This window comes from Buteo buteo, chromosome 15, assembly GCF_964188355.1.
Source record: "Buteo buteo chromosome 15, bButBut1.hap1.1, whole genome shotgun sequence".
Classification (NCBI taxonomy): Eukaryota; Metazoa; Chordata; class Aves; order Accipitriformes; family Accipitridae; genus Buteo; species Buteo buteo.
The window spans coordinates 5,377,541-5,392,275 of NC_134185.1; the positions used below are offsets into that span (position 1 = coordinate 5,377,541).

At 41.6% G+C, this 14,735-nt stretch overlaps 1 protein-coding gene across 4 annotated transcripts in view; it reads left to right on the plus strand.

The window, feature by feature from the left end:
- RIMS1 (regulating synaptic membrane exocytosis 1) overlaps nt 1-14,735 on the plus strand; it is a 329,877-nt gene that overhangs the window by 314,556 nt on the left and 586 nt on the right. For all 4 annotated transcript variants that reach the window (XM_075046444.1, XM_075046446.1, XM_075046445.1 and 1 more), the window contains 4 exons: nt 5,260-5,401; nt 10,267-10,379; nt 13,153-13,254; nt 14,373-14,512. In XM_075046444.1, the coding sequence (XP_074902545.1) occupies nt 5,260-5,401; nt 10,267-10,379; nt 13,153-13,254; nt 14,373-14,512 (497 nt within the window). The remainder of the gene's footprint in view (nt 1-5,259; nt 5,402-10,266; nt 10,380-13,152; nt 13,255-14,372; nt 14,513-14,735) is intronic.

A 14,735-nucleotide genomic window follows, 5' to 3' on the forward strand; every position in this document is an offset into this window, starting at 1 on the left:
TTACTATTTATCTTCTGTCCATAGTCACTACGTATTTTCAATCTTTGCAATCAATCTACTGCTGAGTTCATCTGAGATGTACACACGTAAAAGAAAATGCTGTTTGAATCATTTCTTCTTTTCTTTCTCTGTTTTAGGACTAAAGCCAAAGGGCGCTTTGTCAATTCATGTGTAAATACATTTTGTTGTTGTTCGAAAGTGCTACATGCAGAGTGAGTGGGATGCTGCAGAACTTGTAACTCAGCAGGTCTCCCAGCAGCTAAATTTGAGGTTGTAAAATCAGTAGCACGTCAGAAAGGACCAGAAGGAAATGTGCCCCTTGGCTTTTCTTTTTATAGTTCTTTGAATTGAGGATGACCCTTACTATTCCAGTTGGCGTGATCTTGGTGGTGTCTCGCACAGTCGGTGTGCAAACCAACAATATGGTCACAGTCCTGCCAGGTTTCAGTCAGAGCTGGCTTGGAGCTGTAGTCCTTTTAGGCTTCCTTTGGATGCATGAGCGTGCTTGATACCGTGAATAATTTGCCCTTGAGTCATGCAATGACATTGAGTATTAGTACCCTTCTTATTAGCCCTTTCATTACTGGATTTAGCAGTGGTGTATGCTTTGTTCTCTGGAGTGTTCTTTTGAACAAGTCACGAATTTTCCATGCCACGTACCCAGGTGCTGCATGTGTGTAAATTTCTTTTTTTGGTGCTAACCAACCAGTTGCCCTCAGGTATGATTCTGGGCAATGCTCGCTCAAGGCACCTCTCCCTATAGGCAGTACATAGAAGACCATGTCAGGATTGTCGTCTTCTGCCCTGCAGAGATCTCTAACACTGTCCTACTGACTAAATCACCAGTGACAAAGCCAGGCCAATGGTGACGCCATGTGCAACTTACCTTCGCTAAGAGCATTCATGGATTCAAGTCGTTTTGGGCCATTTGTCCTGGCTTTGTCATCTCTGAATTGGATGCCTTTAGAAACGTAAAGCTAGCCTTCAGGTATCTCCAGTAGGCCGTCTTAATTCCATAGATACTATCACTGACCCTTTCTCGCTAATATAATTCTGGTGTCAATGGTGTTTCCTGGCTGCTATACTTGAAGGTGATGAGGAGGTACAGAAATTGGGGACACATCAACTGCATTGATATTTTGCGCAAATGTGAGACAGCGCATACACTAACGAGCTTGCTTTTTGCTCTTCATCATTACTTAGATCAGGATCTCCATTATTTTACTTCTGTCTGAGCAAACCACAATTAGGGACCAGTTTCTTGTCAGACCACAAAAAAATCCCTACAGGCTATATTTACAATACGTAGACTGAAATAGCACATTGCACACACGCAGCAGTGTGTTGTAGCAGGAGTGCTAAAACGAGGCTGTTGATGAATTGCAAAATGCTTACAAGCTGTGTACGTTTTGTAGCTGCAGATGGCTGCTTTATGATCCTTTTGCATCAGTTATTAAATCTGCAAAAATGTTCATCACAATTGCTCTATAATAGTCTTTCTCTGGCTTGTACCTGTTAAACTATATGTTTACATGCAATTTATACGCATCAATCTGCATTTCTGCTTGCAGAAAGCCTTACATAACTGACACAGCAGACAGAAGCATACAGGCCATTTTGGAGTAAATTTTGCACCTAAATGGTATTCAGTATAGGGACAGTTTATCTTCAGTCTGCACAATGAATATAGTGTAATTTACACAGTGCAGGCAAATAACTGTAATGTATTATAAAATTTAATAGTACATACCAAACTGATAAAAATCAGAAGCAGGACCAAGCATTTTCCAATAGATAACCAGGCAAGAGTAGCAAATCTTCTCAATATCATAGATATTGAACTTAAATATTTTACGAACTTGTACTGTTCGTATAAAGGCAGCATTCCAAAGATATATGCAGAACTGCTAGATTAAAAGTAATACCAGATGAAAATGAAAGTTTTAAAAAGAACACATTATCAAGAACAGGAGAAACACTGGTAGTTGTTCGGATTCTGTATTTCATTGTGCAGTTAAGGCAGGACTGGAAGTTGAACCCCAAAGTGTGACTTCGTATTACTGGGGCGGCTTTAGAAATAACAGCAGTTCCCAACTCCGCTGTATGCTAACCACTGCCCTCCCTTGCAGAACTAGGTTTTGCTGAGAAGTTTACAGGAGTACACCAACAAGACAAACTGTTCTCATTACTTTTTGTGCTATAAGTGGATGAAAAAAATATGATCTGCATAACCGACCAAGGTTAAAACATCCAAAACCTGTGCAACATGTGTTTCGGTTCTTAGTCATGGGCAAAAGTGATTCCCTTTATGCCATAGAACTCTTGAGGTATTTTACCATTCTGTCTTGGGTTACTTTTATGTTATATTTCTGATCGTACTACAGAATATTAAGACTGAGGTTGTACAGCGAAATATGCAGGAGGACTCTAGTTTTCCCAGGAAATGTGAATACTAGTAGCACTTACAAGAGGAGGCAAAAGAATTTTTTTTAATTTTCAACCTGAAAAAAATGTTGACAAGAAAAAAAAAGAGGTGGAATCCAGCAGAGTAAGACAGAGAACAGTGACTTGAAAAACGTTTGGAAAAAGACAGTCTGGTATTTGCAGCACAGCAAGACAAGGTTGTGGACTTGCTTATGGCCATGCACGAGGATTCCTACTTCGTGGTCTGTGCATTTAAAACCTGTGCAGCAAAGAAGTATGTTCAAGCAGCAACATGGACATTATCCATGATAATATAAAACTACTCTTTCTGAAAAAACCACTTGCTATTTTCAATCTCTGCTGTGGCTCAAAGCTAAAATATTCATTTCTGTAATGTCATCAATGGATATTTTGTACAGTGGTTATTTCTATGAATATGTTCTTCAGCCTGGTTCAAATCCCTAAGTTCCAGCACCCACCATGTTGTCCAGGTGGTCCAGAGCAACATCTCTTTCCCAATTTGTGCCAAGGTCATGATGATCTTGTAGCTACCTTTAGTGTCCCATCGCTCCCATTTCCTGAGCCGTGAATACTCACAGGCAACCCTATTCAGCCACCCACATTTCAGGCTCTACCATGTTATATCCTTCTGCTCATGCTGCCTGATCTGGCTGGCTCCGGAAAAGAAGGCAGGGGGTAAACCACATAAACTCACCCACTTTGTAGGAGCAGATGGAAGCAGATGGAAACTTTCGGACAGGTCCCAGCAAGAGAGAGAAGCCCAAAACAATATGGGTGGCAAATGCGTAGCTACTGAAAATGAGAGTCCTGCTTTGCTGTAGGGCTCTGCACATGGGCTATGCTTCCTAGGCTGCCTTTTGATTCATTTTTGATGCTCAGCTTACCTTTCAGCGTTGATGTGCTGGACACACCATCTATTTTTAAAGATAAAGCTCAGGTCCAAAATGTAGCATTTGATTTTCTACATATGGAGTCACTGAAGTTCCAGCAAATACCTTCCACAGCCACCTGCACTGTCCACAGGCAGAACCTGGTCTGCCTGGTGTACCTTGTCCAGCCTACTCTACTCAAGTTTAGCAGCACTGAAAAATGCCTTTTCAGCTGACCAAGGACCGGGAATTTGGATGAGTTGCAGTGGCCCACAGCAAAACCTCAGAGCTGTTGACCTCAGAAAGGAGTAAAGGATCTGTGGAAATAGCTGATTTCTTCTGCTCAGCAGTTTCTCTGCTTCTGGGTGGCCATAGGTAAACAAACCTCCAGAAGGCATAAGAGGAAAACCACAGCTCCTTTTGCTGTGCTGATGTCTCTCTGCTCTAAGCCCAATATACGAATTCTTTCTTTTTCACTTTGGCCATGTTTGCTGTCTCTCTGCTAGCTCTGGAGAGGTTACTGTGATAACTCGGGGAGGGGGAGCTGCTCTGTCGTGTGATTTCTCCTTGCCCACCACCAGCTCTGCAGACCCAAAGAGCAAGCGTGAGCTGTTCTCCGCAGAACGGTTAAACACCCTGAGCAATGGATGTCGCGGGGCTACCAAAGCCATAACTTTTATGTGAAGAAAAGTCAAGATCTGTCAGCTTTAAACATCAGCGGTGTCCATGTGAAACAGGAAGGTGAAAAATTTTTCAGACCAATCCAGTCCACAGCAGGTGGAAGTGGAAGAAACACTGATTTTTTCAGATGTTCCCCTGAGCAGACTGTGAAAAGGAAGCACAGACTTTGCAGAGAGCAAATGAAGGAGCACTGAAATGAAGGGACAAATGCAGGAGAAGAATGTTTCTGCATGCGCTTACGTGGAACTTTGTCAAATCTATTACTTCCTGAGAGAAACTAATGTTACCCATTGAATGATAGGCTGAACTAAATGCAAAAGAACAGGACACTGAGTTTGAAGTCAGCACATGCTATTACATCACACAGAGACTTTGGTGGAAGTATTTCAATTATAGATCTCTGAGAGCAATTAGCATCATCTAGAAGCACAATTTCTGTCATGCAACAGCAGAATTCTTTGATCGACCATTGCACCTTGAGCCCATAACCACCCCTGTAAAGGACTGGAAGCTCTCCTTGCGCAAGGGTAACATGAAACCTTCCAGGTGGAACACAAATTGCATTTTAAAGAATGTGTGATGGAAGCTTTTCCAAATGGATTGAGTCTTTAAAGAATTTCACAAGATTTACCTTACTCAGTAGTGTTTGGTTGCAAGCTTAGACTGTGAAGTCCGTCGTCTCCCAAACAAATTCTCCAGGAGTTAATTCTGCTTAGGAAGTGCTGAGATCAGAAGTTATGTAAAGCTCACTGTTTACTTTGAAGAATTTCTGTGGTGAAAAGTACGATTTTGCTGAGTCAAAACACCTTATTATATTTTTGATACTAAGTATTTTAGTAGTTAACATTTTTCTGTGGAATGCATGAAAGATTTTTTTCGCCTCTTTTTTTCTGAGAGTTGTAACTTCCTTTTGTAGTCACCCAACCTAACTAACAAGGTGGCTAGAGACACCTTACCAAGTATATGGTTAGCAGGCACTATCACAGTCATCCTGTCTACATTCCAACTGTGTAAAGGTCATTAATAAGACACCTAATTTCTAACAGTTTGCCCTAATGAAGATCTGCAGGTTGCATCCCTTTTAAAGAGAAGCCATTGCCAGTTTGCAACTGAAGAGGAGAGATTCCTTCTTTGATCAGAATAATCTGTTGTATTATTAAATAGTAATGGTCAAGTCAGATCACTGTTGTTGGGGGAAAACTGCAAGGAAAGGCTTTGCTCTAAGTTGTTATTCTAACTATTGCTTCTTTTTCTCTGCTTTCAGAGGCTGGCAACAAGAAGCTAAAGAGCACGATACAGAGAAGCACAGAGACAGGAATGGCAGCAGAGATGAGAAGTCGTATGGTTCGACAGCCAAGTCGGGAATCCACTGACGGCAGCATAAATAGTTACAGCTCTGAGGGCAAGTAAGTGGCATTAAAAACATCAGCAATGTAGGAGAAGTTTCTTGTCTTTGTCAGAAAACTTGGCATGTGGACAGAGGTCCCAGCTCTGACTGAAGGGGATAGCTCTGTGTACAGATTCTTCCTCTTGAAACGTTTGCGAAACTGAACTATTTTAGGCATGTAACACAAATGTCTTGAAAACTGAAATTGAGAGAGGACTTCTTAAGGATTCACATTTTCCCTGTCATCCGGTGAGGCATTTTGTTCATCAAAAGACAACTAAATTCAGACCGCATTATTCAAAACAAAACATAGGGGTACTTTTTCTTTGAGTTATGTTTGGATTAACTCAGAGTTAAACTTCAGATGTTGTATGTAAATCCCTGTGATATGAAACTCTGTTCAGTAATACTATATACAAAGAAAGTTTAGTCTGGAGTTGGTCCAAGTCTCTTATTGAGAACTGTAAACCCAGAGTCCAGCTGCCCCATCAGCTGAAATCAGGCAGACAATGGTGGGGAATGGGCAGCTGTTTTCATTCACTGCTGACTGACTCAATATGTAGGAAAGGAGAACAAAGGCAGATCTGACACAAAAGTGTGCGTGAATAGTCCAGCCTCACAGCTCTCAGTGGGACTCTACCCTGTGTGCCAGGGCACAGTGGTCACTGGGAAATTCTTAGAAGATGCCTCCCCACAAAAGAAAAAGCCAGGGGTAGGCAAATTGCACCCTGTAGACCTAGAAAAAATGGGAGATTTGTCTTCATCTTTTTATATGCTTACCGTGTTACCACAATTGCTATTGCACATTGTACAAGGCACGAAGAGCCAGGGGCAGCCATGGTGGTGGCAAGGAGCTGTGTAAAGGTGCAGTTTCTTCATCACCAGATGATCTCACCACCCTCATTTTTTTACAATGAGGGTGGTGAGGCACTGGAACAGGTTGCCCGGAGAACTTATGGGTGTCCCATCATTGGAAATGTTCAAGGCCAGGTTGGATGGGCTTTTGAGCAACCTGATCTAGTGGAAGGTGTCCCTGCCCATGGCAGGGGGGTTGGAACTAGATGGTCTTTAAGGTCCCTTCCAACCCAAACCGTTCTATGATTCTTTGACAAATCTAAGGATTGCAAGAGCCATGTAAGAAAACAGGCTCTATCATGAATAACTCAGAGTAAATAAGCATCAGATGAAGAGTGAAGGACAAGAGTAAAATATCCCAGTATTTTTCCCACTCTGATTCTATGATAGGGCATTACCTTTATTCTTTCAACACTCCATCCTGCCATCCTTCCTTTCTTTGTGCTGCAGTGTCAGTCTGTAAGGCACCAGTCACTCGCCGTGGAGGAAAAGGGCCCAGTAAACTGGACCCTGCTAAGGTGGAGCTGGGGGAGCCTGTTTCCCTGGTTAGCAGTATGGGAGAGGTGGGAGCCCAGCACTGACAGTGATGATCTTTTCAGGGGAACAGCTTAATCCTCTGCTCCACCCTCAGAGTGTGTAAACAGATTTGGCAAGGCTGGGGCAGCCAAGGTCTGGATCTAGAGGTCACAGCGGGCATCTGAAGGACAGAAACTGCAAGGTAGAGCCTGAAATTGTTGACTTGAGAATCAGTCTCTGAGTAAGGCAGTGAAGAGAGCAAGTGTGCTTGCTTCTTATTGGGACATATGGCAGGCTGGGTGTGCATAGCGGGACTTAGTTTGAAAATTATCCTTTAGAACTAGGTCCACCTTCAAGGTAAAGTGAGCTATCACAAGGTGGTAGTCACGCGATCTGCATCTTATGTCTTATTTCTGCCTCCTTAGCTCCTGTGCCTGCTCCCCATCTCTTGTTCCAGCACCAGTTCTGCCTCTGACAATTCTCCTTACCTCTCTCAGGGCTCTCATACAATAGATTTCTTCACATCTGACCATGTTTGTCCTGCTTTTTTGATCCATACTTTTGGCACTGGCTCCCTAACTTTTCACTATATTTCTGTCCCAGACTTCTGGTTTAATAGAGTTACCAGCTCTTCTGGTTGATTCCTGTTCCTCAGTATACCTCAACTTCGTTGAGGTTGCAAACCTCAATGCAGGTTTGCAAACCTGACTGCAAACCCAGTTCGCACTTGACCTTAGCCTTAAACACTGACCCTGATCTCCACGTCCCTATTCCAATCTCTGGCAAGAGTAAAGAAACAGTGAGGCCAGTGAAGTGAGACCACCACCAATATCAAACAGTGGCTCTGAAGGGAAGCCCAGGAGAATGGGCCAAAGGAGGCAGGTAACAAAACTCAGGTGAAACAGTTAAATATATCTTGCTGCAATGAAGGAAGAGAAACGTTTCTTAAACAGGCCACAATGCCATAGGCAAAAGGGATACCAGAGGGCTCTGTTCTTTGTGGCTTAGAAAACTCTCTGAAGTCTTCTGTTTTTCTATGATTCTGTGATTTAGCTATAGATCAAATCCTCAGATGCTCTGCAAACTTGCATGAGTTTGGTAGAACAATGTTAGTTACAGCAGCTCTGGGTTTAGATTGCAGTGAATGAAAAATGTTAAACACAGAGATTCTTGTAAGAAAGATGACCAATAAAACAATTTTCTACTCTTTAATCACTTCCCCTACTTGCATCACTGGCTTATTTGTAGAACATAAGTTGGACGCAGCTGCAAGGTGGAAGGAAAGGCGCACAACTGCATCATATAATCAGGGGTACATGCACTGTGCCACCTGATCCTAAAATCCTCTCCCTCTCTCCCTCCTTCTTCTGGACCTTTTTCAAACATTAGAATGTTTCAAACATGTCACCTTTAACTTCAGATGTTATTTCTAGTGTGAGCAGGAATCAGTTTTTGGTAGCACATTGTATTCAGAATAGCGAAGCTGTTTGCAAGGATTTTCCTGTCTCTTGTGAGATTCCCATCAAAATCAGCGAGAGCTTGACTTTGCTCGTTTTAGTAGTATTTTGTCTGCAGTTCACTCTTGACATTATTGCAGATGGGTAATCATAACAATTAGGAAATGCTTAAGTTTGCACAGGCTACTTTTCCTTCCTTGTGTGTGTGTACATTATCATACTGACTTTACTTCCAGGATCACATAGTTTATTGGCAGTATCATGCCTCATCCTGCATTTCATGAGACCGATTAATGTGTAGCTCAGCTGAGAAAGCAGATTCCTACAGTACGTACCCCAGGTACCATGTTGCATTCTTCTGCTTGGCCCATATCTGGAGTTAATGAATCAGAATTAATACACTTTAAGGTGAATGTGTACTTCATAACCTTCAGGTGTCTGAAAAGTGAGAATGCTCTCAAGTGAACATTTTCAATGTTGTTAGTCATTCCATAGGAAAATGTAACATGTTTGGGGGGGAAAGGCCAAAGAAATGAGCAAATAATTTTTCATAGCAGGGGCAAGAGTGAACGAGTAGTGCTTCTGGGGAGAGAAGCAGACTGTGTGCCTTGTCAGGAGGGGTGGGCTTGAAGCTGCATCTCGAGGTTAGGTGAATGCTGTGACTGGTGGGCTCACGGTTGAACTGGAGACCTTGAGGTTCTTTTCCTCCTCCATCTAAAGAAACCTTCTTAAAAAAAAGATTTCTTAAAATTAAACTTATGTGAAAAGCTTACCTTTTGGTAAATCAGAGTGTTCTAATGAAAAGCACTGTGCTGATATTTTCTGGCCAGCTTTAGTTACAGGCAGTCACTTAGGCAAGCATAGTAAAATCAATTAGTCTTGAAGAGAGGAATGGGCTTTTCCTATCCAACGAACTGGGGTTTGCAAAGAGTTTTCAGTGTGAAATGAGTGACTGGAGCACATAAGCCTGATCTGTGGAAATCAAATTTTATTGGGAAGTTTTGTTATCATTTTCTCCAGTCTAACAGGGAATTTCCTTTGAGGGCCAAGCAGATACGGAGTGGTGGATGGCCTGCTGGGTAAGATGCTATCTAGACTTGGTTCAAAGTCTGTTCTTCTGTTCCTCATAATTGTGATGAGGAAGTCAAAGCTGAGTCTCCCCACCATGGATCATTCTTTCTCTCTCTCTTTTTTTTTTTTTTTGTTAGTTTCTTTTGTTATTGTTTGGAGACTGTATATCTATTAAAAAGTGGAGATCCTGGAATACAAGAAAGCAGCTTGGAAAAGCACATATCATAGAATCATAGAATGGTTTGGGCTGGAAGGGACCTTTAAAGCTCATCTAGTCCAACCCCACTGCAGTGAGCAGGGACATGTTCAACTCGATCAGGTTGCTCAGAGCCCCGTCCAGCCTGACCTGGAATGTTTCCATATATCCTGTGCTGATGTATTACAGTTCAGTTTGTGTCCTGAAAAAGGGGTGGGTACCAACTGTAGATCCAGATGTGGCTACCAGAATATTTTGGCTAGTGAGTGGCATTAGCTCTAATCAACACTACTACTACCTGCCAGTTTACTGCTTCATTAAACAGCTGCAGCAATCAGATCAATTTAGTGTATTCAGCTGTTTTCCCTTTTTGTTCTAACCGATATGGATGGGGCTTGGATGTATGTATAGATACCAAACAGTATTACAAGGCAAATCAAGCATTCAAGAGTGAAGAAGGATAGACTATTAAAGTTCATGAGGCTTTTTATGTTTTCTCATACAAGGTCACTCATAGTTTATTCACTTGTCAGGCTCTTCACTAGGCTCTCACCTAGAGAACTCCTTAGCCAGAACTGTTTTATGGACTACTTTGGGCCCATGTGCAGAATTTCACTACACTTCTTTGGGGTCCACGGGAGACGGCTCGTTCCTGATGCTGCAGAACAATTTGTGGTTGCACATCCTGAGGTGCTTGCTTTGTATCAGGCATAATTTTGAGGTAAATACTGTAGGACAATAGAAATTAATCCTGTTCTTATGCTTAATCAGCTTTTATTTTGTTTTCAGCTTAATATTTCCTGGAGTACGGCTGGGCGCTGACAGTCAGTTTAGTGATTTCCTCGACGGACTTGGACCTGCACAGTTAGTAGGCCGACAAACGCTAGCAACCCCTGCCATGGGTAAGAATAATATGTTCTTCTCTGTTAAATGAATAATAAGCCAATTGACTAATGCACACACTGCCAGACTACAGCACCAAAAAGACTTTTACAAAGTGGCTTCCTTCACTGGAAACATGAAGGTCCCATATGCAGTCACTGATATTCCTAGCACGCTAGCATCCAAAATGAGATGAGAAACAGTATTTGCTCCATTTGAGGTGTCAGCTAATCTCATTTGCAATTTGAAGATAGGGGTTGCACTTCCCACTCAAAATTATTGTGGCTTCTCCAATTGTAGCTCACTGCAAAATCTCAGCTGTTCAGAGTTTGTATTTACTTTCCACAGATTATATTGGATGTGACAGACAGTTCCTGGCCAAATCACACTTGTCTAACCCCAGAATGTGAAACTTCTGCCCAAATTTGCAATGCCCAATAATCAGTTGCTGATAAAGCCAGTCTTTGTCATGAAAGAGGCAAAATCCTTTCCTACAGCAGCTGCCTGGGGCTGTCTGTGATCTTCTCTGTGTTCCAGACCAGTCTGTATTTATTTCCCTTCAGTAGCATTAGCTGTACCTTGGTTATGAACAGAGAATGAGTGTATAAGGTGTTCAATAGTGCAGTGCTGTGTAGGTATCTTGGGAAAGGTTTGATTATTTTTTTTTTTTGCTTATATATGAGCAATTTTTTGACATGCTTTAGGATGCTAAGTGAGGAGTCCTTGATCCACTACTTTAACCATACTTCTCCTGCTGGAAATTATAAATGGCCAATGCTTCAGTACAGCTGTCTTGGGAGAATCAGCTTCAGGAAAGGCTACTGAGCCGCTTCTGAAAAAGGAGAGAGAAACAGAAAGAAAAATTGCAGAAGAGAGTGTTTCCCTCCCAACTTGTGAGCAGGAGGAGACAGAAACTTTCTTGAGAATGCTTTGAGTTACCCCCTAAGTCAAGGGCTGCTGTGTAAGTCCAAGTAACTTCTACTTACTGGTGCATTAATAAGCACCAAACTTGTTAAATCCATATTTTTTATTACTATTTTGAAAGAGGAGGTATTTGTGAGAGGATTTGCCCAATAAAAATCTAAGTGGCTCTACTGGTACGAATGTAAGGGTCTAGATTTCTTCCATCTCTTTATTTTAATCCTTTTCTAACTAAATCTTTTTCTGCAGATTACTTGAGTAGTACATTTATTTTCACCTCTTAGAACTGCTTTATTTACTAAAGGCTCAAGTTTTGGCCCCCAAAAAAGCACTCAATCATGCTTTTTAACAATTTTCAGAAGACCTTCTATGTGGTACCCTTTCACTAGTGATGGTTTGAAAATGTTTGTATTATCGCTCCCCCTTCTGGTTCCCTGTTGCATGTTTTATTTTGGATATGCGATACAGAGATGTGCTCTTAAAAAGGCTTGTTGGAATTTTCCTGTGAACTATTTTTAGTGCAACGCAGGGCTCTGTTTATTCAAGCAAAGTTTGATTGATAAAGAAATGTTCCCTGCTGCTCTGTCATACCTCAAATACCAAGGTATAAACGCTGCTTTAATATACCATTAGACAAGCATTTGAAAAATCGCATGCCCAGTTAATTTCAAAATGCTGTCTTTCTAAATCCAGACCCCAAATTCTGTAGTTCAGGACTATCTATTTGTGAGTATGTTTTTCTAGACAGTCAGAGTTTACATGTCAAATACATACATACTCATGTGTTTCATGGATATATGCATAGTTCATTTATTTGCACAGGTGTCACGTAGCTGCCCATGTCATCACACTGTGCATTGTTTATTCTAAGTGGCCTGTTAGATTTCTACCCAGCTGATTCCATGACATATGAAACCATAGAGATAGAACACTTTTGAGCATCAGCCCATAGTTCACTTCCCTTGCATTTTGTTGATCTAGATCAGAACAGTGCTTGGTCTCGGACTAAGCAGTTTCCTTTTTCTGCAGGAAATGTCATTTGTCAGAACTCAGGCAGGGAAACAAGTTTGACTATTTAGTAACAAAAGCAGCTTCTTATTTTAACGCGTTGCATCATTTTATTCACACCAAAAATGGGTGTGGAATATTGATAAAAAGAGGAAAATTGTCACCCCCCATGCTTGTTGGAGACTGTTGCAGAAAAAAGACCTCTTTTGAGCTCCTGAGGGGCAGGACTCATTCTCTGAAGCTGTGCTATGCCTGCGTGCCTCGTGTGGCTGGCGTCTCCACCTTGCGCTGAGGATCCAGTCAGGCAATTGTAGTTACAGAAGAAGGTTTCAACGTTAGCCTCTACCAGCAGTTCTCCTTCCTCCTTCATCAGACAAGGACCCTTTGGACTGCCAGCTCTTGCATCTCACCTTGGAGGCAGAAACTTCCAGCCGAAGGGATTTCTGAACTTGAGTTTGGGTTTTAGGCTCTCTGATTGTGGGACCGCTGCCAGGGCAGCGCATGGCAGTGACTGGCACGCTGGGGCAACAGTCCTAGGTGGGAAGTCTCTAGATAATTTGCCAGTGCAAAATTAAAGGTGTGGTTATACCATAGTGTTGCTGTAAATTTGCCTGCTTCCATGGATCAGAAATACTGAGCTCTGATATAAACCGTACACCAAGAGAGGGCACTGTGCTCCCTAAGTGTATATCTTTTAGTCGTGGTGTAAGGATGGGGAAATTAAAGGGATCAGGAGGTGAGATGACAAGCACACTAACACAGCAGACTAGTAGCAAACTAGTCTTTCCGTTTCTCACTCTCATACCCTATCTTCTGGGGTGCACTGCTTGTCTAAGATCTGGGCTTCTTTCTTCTCCCTCTCAGGTGACATCCAGATTGGAATGGTGGATAAAAAGGGCCAATTAGAAGTAGAAGTCATTAGAGCCCGTGGCCTCACACAAAAACCTGGCTCCAAATCTACCCCAGGTAAGTAAAAAAAAAAAAAAAAAGACAATACATGAACAGAAAACAAGAATATGAAATATGTTGATGAGCTGGGGATCTGAGACTTTTTGAGCTCCTCGTTAGCTGTCACTCCATTTACATTTGTTTGGTTTGCTGATCAACAAGGAATGTGTGTGTGGAGATATCCTTGCTACCAATGTCCAATTTTTACCACCTTGCATCTGCCAGTTGCATGCCACCTTCCAAGGAAGGATTTTTCAGCAGCTCAACATCCGTTCTGGAAGGAACATTTGCAGAAATATTTCTGCGTATCTTAGGCAAGTCATATATCTCAGAGGGGCTTTGTCAATGTAGATGAAGTCCTTTGTGTTTGTTCCACGTCAAAACAAGAGATGGAGAACAGATGAAGGTGCTTTGAACAAACAGCTTAACAGACCCACCACATGCCAGGATCTTCTGTATGGAACAGTGCTTCAGGAAGACAGCAGGTTGTGCTAGTGCCAGTGTCAATAATTTGTATAACGAATGAGATTTAATATTGTATCATTTTATAAGGATGTTTTTTGACGTTCTAATTACTTACAGAAATCTTTGTTAGAGGAGATTTATAATTGCTACCAGAACCACTGCTTACTGAAACAACTGGAGCAGTTGTTTTAGATAACATTTTGCCAAAATGGTTCTTTACAACCTCCTTAGGAGCCGAAGATGAAAGAGCAATTAAGGTCTGTTATTGGAATGACTTAGTTTAAAATATTCCTTTCAATGAAACATGAAAGTCTTATTTTTGTTAAATATCTCTGACCCTTAAACATGCATAGAGACTCCAGAGTAGCTAACAGGGACAGTTGATTCCTGGCAAAAGAAAGTGTTTTTAAAATGACAGGCATGCATGAAACATAATTGTTGTTAGTAACATCTTAGATCATTACATTCAAAGTTTATAAAAATCAAATTGATTTCTTATGGGCCACGTCATTTATTTTAAGAATATAATTGTATTCAGATTATACAGTGAAGATAATGTGTGTCATTTTCTCTCCACTCAGCTTCCTTTTAAGGCATTTGTCATCCAGCTCAGATGTGCAATGTAGAAGTTTTTAAGTCCAAACATAAAACTCATGATGTTTTGTTTGCAGCTCCGTATGTCAAAGTGTATTTATTGGAAAATGGAACGTGTATAGCTAAGAAGAAAACAAGAATTGCACGGAAGACCCTTGATCCTTTGTACCAGCAGACACTGGTTTTTGATGAAAGTCCACAGGGTAAAGTCCTTCAGGTCAGTTGCTTCTTAATCCCATTTTAGGCTATAATTTGGAGAAGCACTTGCGTGTTTACTTAACTTTAAGCAATATGCATAAACCCATTCCAACTCACTAAGCATTTAATTTTATAAATACCAGCAAACGCATCCTTGTGGCTTGTGGTTTCAGACCTGCGAAATGTCTGGCTGTATTAAACATTTCTCTTTTGTTGACTCTCGCTCCTGTCCTGCCATTAGG